This window comes from Physcomitrium patens, chromosome 15 (assembly GCF_059467195.1).
Source record: "Physcomitrium patens ecotype Gransden chromosome 15, ASM5946719v1, whole genome shotgun sequence".
NCBI classification, from domain to species: Eukaryota; Viridiplantae; Streptophyta; class Bryopsida; order Funariales; family Funariaceae; genus Physcomitrium; species Physcomitrium patens.
In genome coordinates, this window is record NC_143424.1 from 2,681,256 (window position 1) to 2,693,401 (window position 12,146).

General features: G+C 29.8%; 1 protein-coding gene across 1 annotated transcript; it reads left to right on the forward strand.

Moving 5' to 3' along the window:
• Window positions 1-2,845: 2,845 nt before the first annotated feature.
• LOC112292722 (putative phytol kinase 1, chloroplastic) lies at window positions 2,846-4,566 on the forward strand. Its single transcript, XM_024541495.3, has one exon. The coding sequence runs from the start codon at window positions 3,280-3,282 to the stop codon at window positions 4,357-4,359; it is 1,080 nt and encodes a 359-aa protein (XP_024397263.1). The 5' UTR covers window positions 2,846-3,279; the 3' UTR covers window positions 4,360-4,566.
• The last annotated feature ends 7,580 nt before the right edge of the window (window positions 4,567-12,146 follow it).

Below are 12,146 nucleotides of genomic sequence, written 5' to 3' on the forward strand. Positions count from 1 at the left end.
AATTGTGGTGTGGAATATGGCAAGAGAAATATGCAATGGAATACAACTTATTGTAGATGCCTTTATTCTATATGTCATCACTACTAAAATTATAACCGATGCTAAAGTGAGAAAAAAAATCTTTATTCTTCAAATAGACTAAGAATTAATTAATGCAGAATTTCTTTTTTAATTAAGGCTATGACAATTTTCATTCAAATTTTTTTTTTCTATGACAATCAACAAATATCAAGGTCAAACTATCTTTGTGTTAGGATCCTATTTGCCAAAATTTGTAATGTCATGGGCAAATATTTGTTGCATTGTTGACAATCGAATCCAAATATAACATCACACTATATTCCAATAGTAGTGAATTCTTTAAATATGTTAAAAATATCGTTTTATTGAAATATTCAAACATTGATATTTAACACAATAAAATCTTTACACTTGTTTTTTATCCAATGAAAAATAAGGGCCATATATATGATCAAAAAAAATATCATTTAGTAATCTAAATGACTATTGAATTCTAAGTGTTTCGAATTTTAGCTTCAATATAAGGGCCATATATATGATCAAGAAAAATATCATTTAGCAATCTAAATGACTATTGAATTCTAAGTGTTTCGAATTTTAGCTTCAATATAAGGGCCATATATATGATCAAGAAAAATATCATTTAGCAATCTAAATGACTATTGAATTCTAAGTGTTTCGAATTTTAGCTTCAATATAAGGGCCATATATATGATCAAGAAAAATATCATTTAGCAATCTAAATGACTATTGAATTCTAAGTGTTTCGAATTTTAGCTTCAATATAAGGGCCATATATATGATCAAGAAAAATATCATTTAGCAATCTAAATGACTATTGAATTCTAAGTGTTTCGAATTTTAGCTTCAATATATATATATAGAAAATAAATCAATATTTTATATAAACAATTGAAATATGAATATTTTTGAAATATTAATATTAAATTTTTGATATTATAATGAAATATTATTATTATGGTTCTTTTTTTAATATAATGACAAGATTTTTTTTTGAAATTATTAATTTTGTCTAGTTTTTGGTTTTTCAACTTCTAATAAATAAGAATCCAACTTAAAAATTTCCAGAAATTGCAAACTTGTAATGTACATTCAAGATTAAGTTTTCATAGTTGAAAAGGTTTCTTCAAGAATTTCATAGATAATTTTTTGATAATATTTTAAAAAAAATCTTCATTTTTTATTAATGAGGATTCAACTCCTTTTCTAAAATATTCATCCAATCAACAAAACTCAAGGAAATTTGCGAAATTTAGCTGTTCAGCAAATTTCAAGGACTTCAATTTTCTTTTTGAAGAATATGTATATATATATATATATATATATATATACATGAGAAAATATAATTTCTCCTTCTGAAGTAGGTGGTAAGCAATGATGGAAGGAATCAGAAACATGAATTTCTATCCACTTTTGGAATTCTTATTCATATATATATATATATATATATATCTATATATTGGATTTTTATTCTTTCTTTCTTCAATTTTTTCAATTCTATTAATAATTTTAGTCTTAAATGTTCCAAGCATGGTGCCAAAATTAACTCTCTGATTACTTTCTTCTTGGCTCCACAAGGTTGTTGTCTAACTTTGTTGAATTGATTGATTTTTTTTACACTCCAAACGCACTATTGTTTAATTCTGCCATATGTTTTTTTTTTAAAAGAATTGTATTATTTTATACAATTTTAAAGTAAAAATAATTAATTACTGCTTTTAAAATTATATTTAGTTAACAAATAAAAAAATTAGTAAGTTAGAAATATATAAATAGCAAGAAAGAGATTGGAAAATGCTTTGGTATCATGTCAACTTTTGTCACGTAAAGAAAAATTACATTCTTAATTTTTTTTATATTCTAGGAAAGAGAAGATAGAATGATTTTTTTTTTTTTTTTTTTTACTTTATTATATATATATAACTATTGGGATAAAATTGTTCTTTATAATTGTAATGTGACAATTCAGCTTTTAAAGTGAACTCAGACATGTTGAATGACCTTTTGGTAGTACCAAAATAATTCCTTTTTTTTTTTCACTAAGTCTAAACTAGCAAATCTACAAATATTATCAATTTTGGTGGATTAATTATTAATGATATAATCTTAATAAGCTTGGTGGTGGCGATTGATGCAATGGGCAACGACCAGTGGTGGCGCACGGCTTGGAATGACGGCCATGGGCGCACGAACCCCGAGTCCGCCTTCAAGGGAACCCAATCCCGTGGTAGTCCCTATGGCCGCCTCACGTGCCACCGCCGTGAGGCAAGATAGGGCTCGGATCCTGCGGAAGCGCTCTGTCGCAACCCCGGACTCCCCGCGCGCAGCATTGCGTCAATCGTCGCCGGGGATTCACGATTCAGCTCTGCCTGCCTGCATCATCATCATCCTCTTTGAATTGCAGTCTCGGTTGCATTTCCTCTGATACCCACCTTTGACCCACGACGGTATAACTTAACTACCAAGGCGCCTGTAAGTTGCCGATTGATGTTGTTGCTTTGCGGTGATATCATGGCTGAGTGGAGGGAATTGTAAGTTGATTGCCGTTTAGTTTTACAGCGATGGGGATTGATGAGTGGAGCTCACGGTGGATTTTGTTGCGATGATTGAAGGGGGGGGGGAGAGTGAGTGGCTCCAGCTATGGAGTGCAGGGATTGTGTGAGGAGGTTGACGAACAGGATGGGGCGCATGCGGTGCGACTGCGGTGAATGTTGCCGGATTGACGACGTTTGGGTTTCTGGGTTATGACGGAATCGGTTGCCAGTGAGTGATTCAGTTCATTGGGGATTGAGTTGGTTGGTGTTGGAAATGATGGTGGGAGTTACGGGGAGAGGACAGGTCAGCGGACGAAGCGATACATTTTGAGTATTTTGAGGGGTTCGATATTTGTACTCTCGCTTTGTTCCTGGATTCTGGCCGCGTCGTGTTGAAACTTGATGCCGTGTCTCTCTCGCTGTCTCTCACTCCTGTCTTGGGATGCATGTGGGTTGTTAGTTGTGGTGCTGTTTGCAAATTCGCAGTGAAGGACTCTTTACCAGGTCGAACTGTGATTCACTCGGAATTGGTTGCAGTTTCGTATTCTCCTTGTAAAAGTAGTAGTGCTAATTTCAACTCAGACCGTCGATTATTTGCTCTGCAACTTTCTGGTAAAAATCTAAGAACTTCCGAAGTGAGGTTGCCGATAGTTTATCTCGAGGACGACTGAGATATTTTAGTTAAACCCTCGATCCGTATGCGATGGATACCAAATGCTTGGGAGCCGCACAAGGGTCTCCATCATGCGCCGCCCAATCTTTGTGTCTGATTAAGCAAGAGAGACTTTCGATAGGAACCAAGTTCCTGCCCACATCCTTGTATCGTTTCCCACGTCTTCGCCAGAAGTCGAGCTCCGCTCAGCTGTATGGCCTGCGCGCCAACGCAAGCTCAGAGACCCAGCTCGTGCAGGGTTCCCAGGTGAATTTTTATCCGGAGAAACATTTGCAAACGCTTGATGTGCAGAGACCTCAGCGGCATCAGCATGCGCACGTTGCGATCGACTCCAATGATTTAAGTCGGGTATGGACGGCGCCTCCCATTCAACATGATGTAGGCGTAACACTCCTAGTTCTTTTTGGAGGATGGGTGTGGGTCCGATTCTTTGATTTTCTCACGAAGAAGAAGTACCTCGGACAGAAATTGAGCCGGAAGTTGGTGCATATCACATCAGGTCTCCTCTTCGCATCGTGCTGGCCATTTTACAGCTCATTCCCAGGGGCTCAATATCTTGCGGCTCTAGTGCCAGTCAGCAACGGCATCAGGCTCCTCGTATATGGTCTCGGATTCCTAAAGGACGAAGGGCTGGTGAAATCTGTTAGCAGGGAAGGCGATCCTCGGGAGCTTCTTCGAGGACCATTGTATTATGTCGTTGTGTTAGTGTTCAGCACGATTCTCTTTTGGCGTGACTCCCCCGTAGGGGTGCTGGCCCTCGCCATGATGTGCGGGGGGGACGGCATTGCAGACATCGTGGGGCGGAGGTTTGGATCAAGCAAGCTGCCATATAATTCTGGCAAGAGCTGGGCTGGCAGTATTGCGATGTTCTTGTTTGGATTTCTTGTGTCGTATGGGTGCCTTTGGTATTTTTCCCTCATGGGGTTCTATCAACTCGACACAAGGAGCGCTCTTCTTCGACTCTCAGTGGTTTCCCTTGCTGCCACAATTGTCGAATCTCTTCCCATTTCAACAAAACTTGACGACAATGTCACTGTGCCGCTGACCACTGTCATCGTGGGGATGCTTCTCTTTCCTTCTAGTGCAAATGTACTTGGACCGACCAACTGAGGTGGTGAGTGAGCTGATAGCTGTGAGCCGAATTCGTAGGATTGTTCCCATTTCGAACGAAAATAGTTGCGACGTCGTCAGCATCTTGCAGTTCTGATAATTTCTAGGAGCGTGGGGATTTTTGTGAGAAGCTCACTCTTGTGTGTTATACAGTGGAGGACCACAACTCCTTTTATTCAATTAAGTTCTTAATTATTTTGCGTACAAGTGTGTATGAACATTAACATGCTCTGCAAATAGCAGTATCTAAGTTCATGCTTGAGAAATGGGCTAGTTGCCGGAGTTGCCAAGATGAGTGGATTGTGCAGCTCTGTTCCAGTCTTGTGTCAGTGGATAGAGTGAGCGTTTCAATAAGGACCCTGGATGGGCTCTGAGAACATCAACTTTGGTGGATACGTGTTCATATAGAAGAAATGTTGTCAAGACGTCACTGCGGGCTGTCAGTGTTGAAAGTGAGGAAAGATTCAGTTAGGTAACAATATGTTTCACATTCAACCAGTGCCCTAAAGACTGCAGTCAACATCAATGAGAGACTTATCCAAGCAAACTAGTATGACAGGTCTGTGCTATGACTGGAACAAGAACTGTTCTTAACATGCTGTATTCTAAACATTAGTTATGCTTATGAAATGTGGGTTTTTTAAAAAAAAAATCTACACTTGATTTTAATTTACATCATCATGAAAGTAAAATCGAAGATACACAAGCAAAATCAATTTACACTGCAAAAACATCTTAGCAAAAGACATGTCATTAAAAAAAAATATAACATACTAGGGGGCATTACAGTAAAAGAATAGGTATGTGAAAGTTTAATAGCAATTTGAAAAGCTTCTAAGAGAGTATCAGTATGGAAACCACCAAAGAATACTTCTTTGTAGGATAGGAGCAAGATGGAACATAATATTTGAAGAATAAGAATTGAGCGTATGAAGAGAGCTTTAAAATTATGAGCTCCACATAAAACTGCCCTCTTTAATTATCTTCTCCTATTTTTAGGTAGAGACAATTGTATTATGGATAAGAAAAACAGTGATTAAGGCCAATATATTTTGATACTAAAGAGGATCATCTCAACTTCAATGGAAGAACTATCAGGGTACCTCAACATTTCTTTGGTTTAATATTTAACCACTGGTCTACGTTACTTTTCTTAAAGCATTTTCGCCAATGTATACTCCCCCACTAATGCCTACAATATAAACAATCCTTTGGGTTGCTCAACTTAATAAAACACATGCAACAAGGTTTCTTTTCAAATTGCATAAACTTTAAAATTCTATATACATGAACATCTTTGAGCAAAGTGGATCCTCATCTTGTATTTATTCATTTTCTACAGTTGACTCGTCATAAAATAAGTGAAAAAAATATATAATAAAATTAGTTCAGAAATTCACAGTCTCACCAACTATGTTACAAATTTTGGTTTACATATGTGTATATAAATATAAATACAGATAATTATATATATATATATATATATATATCATTTAGTTTTATATACTGAAAAGATTGTTCAGGATTCCTGTTGAATAAAAAATGCAAGAAATCATACACAATTTAAAGAATGTTGTGCCATTAACATAAGAATTGTCCATGTTGTTAAAACAATTACCAATTTATTCACCCCATCCAATATCTGCATTTTTAAACTACAGCAGAATTGGACTCAAATGATGCCATGTCAGCAAGAGTTCCCACTGAGCAAGAGGGGTGCAGCACATACAAAGCTTTCAAGGTGGGCTTAAACCCCATATTCCAATGCCCCACCACAGGCTATTTGTGCAGACGTTTCTGACATAATGCCAAGCTGGCAGGATGGGCAACCACATCCTAAAAGGTTAATTATCCACACGGCCATGTAATGGGTTTAGGGTTGCAAACCCTAAATCCTAAACATGGTACATTTGACCGCTTCGTTTTGTATCTATCCACAATAAATCATTAAATTAAAGTTATGAAGGATAAAATTATTGTTTGAGGGGGACAAATACAATAATCTCTTTGCAATAAGGATTGTTTATACTACTTTATGTTGCAACTGCAAGATATTAATAACTATTTAAACTAAAAAGTATTTTCTCATCAAAATGATCATGTGAGTAAATCTCTTTTGTATATTAGATAATATTTTCTCCCAAACTTGTTTTATTCTACTCATGAATTGAGATTTTTATAACTTTTTCAGTTGAATAAGATCATTGTTTTTTGTCAATGTTTTTGCATTCTATTTGAACTGTAAATGTCCATGATGTTAAAGTAATAGATGTGTAATTTAATATGATTTGCCATAGTGGATAATTTTGAATTCTACTATGTGTATGTGTTACTTTAGCAATTATCTCCTTATAATTAGAACTAATTGTATTCTAAAATGTTATCAAATGAAAAATTGTAAAATTTATGTACCATTGAAATTATAGTTGTTGCAAACAGTATGCTATTGAAATATAGTTGTTGCAAACAGTATGCTATTGAAATACAGTTGTTGCAAACAGTATGCTATTGAAATATATTTTGAAATCAACTAAATTGTAAAAGATTACAAAGATTTGTTTCAAACCATATTATGGATTATGAAAAGATTTTATTAAGGTAGAAAGAGGTATATTTTATTTTTTTAAGTGCAAAGTCTATATTTGGAATTAATGTGGTTTTTGTTATTAAACATATGTGTGGATATATGGATGCAAACTAAGTATTGAAAATATTGATATTATTAAAAAATAAAAGAATGTACAAATACAATGGAAATTATAGGGTTTTTAGGAGCATATATTTTCTATGATATATGGATACCATATTTTACACATGTGGCAAATCTATTGAATGAGTTGTTGAAAAAAAACCAAAAATTCTAATGAAAAAAAAGAACAAAGAAAAACTATAAAAAAAATTAAAGGAACTTCCTTCTTCACCTCCAACTTTGAAGAAAGTGAATTATGAATGCAAAAGATATGTGATATCAATAGTTGATGTAAGTCCAATTGGAATAAGTTGGATAATTGGATAAAATAATGAGTATGGAAATAGATATATGGTTAGATTTGAAGTAAAGATTTTGAATCCTAAACAAAGGACATATGCACAAATCAAAAGAAAATTATGGAGTATAGTAATTTCTATGATAAATAAATAAATAAATTTAATTGAAGTATTGGTATTTATAGAAACACATTTTCTATCTTTATTAGGAATAATTACAAATTATTTAACTCTAGATATTGATTCTTTAACGTGAATAGCATATTTTAAATCCATAAATTTAGAATTTAGGCACATTGCAAGGAAAGATAATTTAGTTGTAGGTATGTTATTAAGAATAAGATATTATGATGAGGAAGATATGATTGATTTAAAAGATGACGTATATGCAAATTTTTATTTTAATACATTATATATATATATATATATATATATATTATATTTGAATATATAATTAAAATTATTTTTAAGAGATTCATATGAAGATGAATGGAGAGATGTTAGAAAGTATTCAAGAATATTAAAGCCTCAAGAAGGTTGAATAAATGAAGAATTTTAAAAAATTCATAGGAAGGCTTATAGATATTTTTTATGCAATGGATATTTATAGAAGCATTCTAAGAAGAAGGGGAACTACCATGATGGATGATATGTGGTTTAGAAGCTCAATAAAAGTTTATCAAGGAATTCCATAAAAGTTTGTAAATAGGACATAGAAGAATTTAGGCAACTTTTATAAAATTGGATGAAAAGTATTGGTGGAAAGGCATGTATAAAGATGTAATTAAATTTATAGAATCATGTAAGATTTTTCAACTTTATTCTAATATTCAACATCAAGATAGATTATACCCAACATATCATTTACCACTACATAAAAAGTAGGTTGTTGATTTAGTGGAAATGCCTATGAAATTGGAGCAAATGAAATATATGGTACTTGCACAAGAAGATATATGTTTGAAAGAAAAGCATTAAAAATAAAAAATAAAATATTGTAAGTATGTCAATTTTTCTTATAAGTTGTTTTGTTTGTTGCTATGGTCATTTTGAAAAAATCATTGTACATAGAGAAAAATTAGATTCTAAAGAAGCAAGAGAATTTTTTTGATAGAATAGAAATTAAATTATTTGTAACAACAAAAGAAAATACAAAAAATAATAGAAAAAATAAGCATGCATTCATCTATTATTAAGAATTGAACATACCATTTACATTATGAACAGACTACAAAAGTCATAATATAAAGAAAAGTTATATATATTTTAAATTATTATATGGAAAAAAGCTAATAATATAAATAAGAGAGATAGTATTTACATAGAATACATTGTTGTGAAAAAATAATCTTAATAGAAAATAATTTTTAGCATTATAGATTCAACAATTAAAAAGAAGACATGATAATATTGAAACAACAATAGAAAGGCTAAAAGAAGCAAGAAAAAAGAATGAAGAAAGATTTGATAAAAATCATTTATTACAATCTAGATCAATTAAAGACAATGACTAGATCTTAGTTTATGATAATAGTCTAGATAACCAACATAGTACATTACAAAAGTTTTTTAAATATTGATTTAAACCATATGTTGTGAAAAAAGTCTATAACAATGGTACGTACTTGTTTTAAGAACTTAATGGAATAAAATTGAAGATACTTATAGTAGGGAAGAAAATCAGGTAATTTAGATAAAGAAGTGAATGCACTTATTTTGATGAAGAACAAAATACATTAAGTGATATTGAAATAGAAGTAGAAGGGCAAATTGGCACATGCAAAAAGATGTACAAGCTTGGAGGGGGAGGAGGAGGTGTAGATGTTGTGTTGTAATATAGCTAATGGATAAAAGAGAAAATAAAACATTAAATTATAGAAGATCTCATTTCAAAGCTTAATAGAAAACTATCTCATACATATAGATAATAGTTAAGGAGGTAATAAAATTAATAAATAATAATATTTATTTTTGTAAAAATATCTTCTAATTAATTTATAGAGCTATAAATAAGAAAAAATAAGATAGATTTGAAAAATTAGTATCATTAAAATCTTCAAATAGAAATAAATAGTAGTTTTTAGCAAAAATTATTTGACTAAAAATTGGATGTCTAAAAACTAAAAAAAACTAAATGTTGATACTTGAAGAGGACCAATTATAAACTTAGATCAAAATCAGATCTAGGAGCACAAAACCACATACTTATAGCAATTTTCAGATTCTTTTGTTGATTGGAGTGTTAATTAAAATGCAAACTTATTAAGATTTAGTTGAGCATTGATTTTGAGTGATTCAAATCAAAGTTATATTTTGTAGAGCTCTTTAAAGTAAAAGACATTTTAAGTGGTTTAGATTTTTGATAAATAAAATATAGTGTGTATTTTTGAAAATTTTACAAGCATTTTAGCAAATTGATAAGTAAAAATTTGTAGATTTGTGCATCTACTTATTTTAAATTTGGTTTGTAAATTTGAACTCAATTTAAAAATTAGACCAAAGGTTATTGAAATCTAAGTGGATTGAGGTCTCAAAATCTGGATTTCAAAGGTCAATAGGAGTTTCTTTGATCTTGAGTAATTTGCCATTTGAATTAAAGCAAATTTTTGTAAACGAATTGTGAACTTAATTTTTAATATTTTTTTTGATTTTTAGTGCAAGTAAAAATTTAAAGAATTTTAAATTTTTGCTAGAAGTTCAATACCAAGGTTGGAAAAGAATGAAAATCAACATCTAAGCAATTAAAGAGTTTTTTCTACCAAATATTGAATTGATTTTTTTAAAAGTTTTTTATTTATTATTAATAATTGAATTGTAATATTTACAAAATTTTAAGCAAGATTAGAAATTTAATCATTAATTAATGAAGTGATAAAATTACCTTAGAATTGATTAGAATTGATTAGATTTTATTTAGGATTACATTAAATTTTTAAAAAAATCTTGAAAGATTTATTAAGATTTTTTAGGATTTTTTTAGGATTTTATTGGAATTTTTTTATAATTAATTGAAGATTTTATTAAGATGATATTAAGATTTATTTAAGAATTCTTTAAGATTTTTTAAAGATATTTTTTATGATTTATATAGGATTTATTTTAATTTATTTTTATATTTTTTATAATATTTTTTATTAATTATATAATGATTCTTTTAGAATATTTAAAAGATCCTTTAGGATTTGATTAATATTTGATTAAAATTATAAGGTTCAATTAAGATTTTTTAAGACTTTTTTAAAGATTTTTAGATTCTTTTTTTGTTATAAGTATAATTTATCTTTTGCAACTAAATGCCCAATGCATTCTAAAGTTAGTTTTTACATAATACAATAGTAGTAATGTCGATCTTGGTGGTTTAAAGAAACATTTGATCTAGGGTCTTTCTCAATACAATACTAAATTCCTTTGAGCACAACGTAGAGGTTAAACAAAGATGTAGTGTTATCATTTGAAAAAATTGTCTAAAAAAACTTATAGCATGTATTGGTGTAAGTCTCATCAATAGATCTTAATTGATGGTAGTATTAAAAATATATTTTTATACTATTTAAATACAAAATTATCAAGATTAAATTATATTTTTTTATTATTTAAAAATTTATTATAACTTAAAAGAGTGTATAAGTTGCAAGAGTCTTTTTTTTTTAAAAAAAAAAACATGAAAATAAAATATTAATAAATCTTTAAAGAAATTGTCTTAATTTATTTAGTATTTTTTCTTAATTATAAGAATTAATGTTTAGTTATTGAAATCAATGTCCACATTGGCAATTGCTACATGTTTTACTCATGAAAAATCTATAAGTCTTATTTAGTAGGTACAAGAAGTATAAAACATAATCTCATGTCATTTCAATTATTTATATTAAAAATAGAACTTTAAGTTGATTTAAATTGATATTATTACCATAAAAAATAAAAAATATAAGAAAAATTAGCATTAATTTTATTAGCATTATAGAAATATTATAGATATTTATAGAATTATTTAGAATTTATTTAGGAATTTTTCGAGTAATTTTTTAAGACTAATAAGAATATTTTTTACCATATTGGGAAGCTATTATGAAGAAATTGAGTAAGATTTGAAAGATCTTCTAAGTAACTACATTAATTTGGTACTTTTGAATACCATGGAAAAGTTAAAAAGACAAAATTAAATAGTTTTATTAGTAAAAGTAGGAAATCCAACAACTAGTGTCACTTATAAAAAATGAGGTACACATGTCATATATGGATTATAGCACCTTGGATGTAAGTAAGAAGATAAGACTAAAGCCTTATGGTCTCTCTAGAATATTTTCTTGCATTACTTGTGATCTTTTGTGAGGCTTAAATCCTTGATCTCTTAAATATGTTATTCTTGAAATGAAACTTATTTTTAAAATTTTAAAATTTTTGATTTTTAAATCTTTAAAAGGATAAAAAATTATCTATCTTAAAATATACCTTTAATTTTTTATTTTACTTTTTATTAGATAAAAATGTAATGAATTGACTATAACTAGTTTTGTAGTTGTAAATGCTTGATTGTGATTCTTTTATTTATTTTGTGTTATTCTTTTATATTTTGTTTGTTTGTTTGTTTGTTTTGTTTTTTTTTTTTTTTTTTTTTTTACTTTATACCACTAATTATAATAAATTATTAACTAAGGCCACCTTGTAATTTGGATTGAGGAATAAATTTTATCCTTATAATTGGCAAACTACAACTCAAACTCAATTTACTTGCAACTTGTCATAAAAAAACTCTAAATATACTAAAACCTTGTCTTGCTATTTTTTTATGTATCCAC

What these genes read in the sequence shown, in the direction of transcription:
- LOC112292722 (XM_024541495.3), top strand. Translation starts at nt 3,280, where the DNA reads ATGGATACCAAATGCTTGGGAGCCGCACAAGGGTCTCCATCATGCGCC.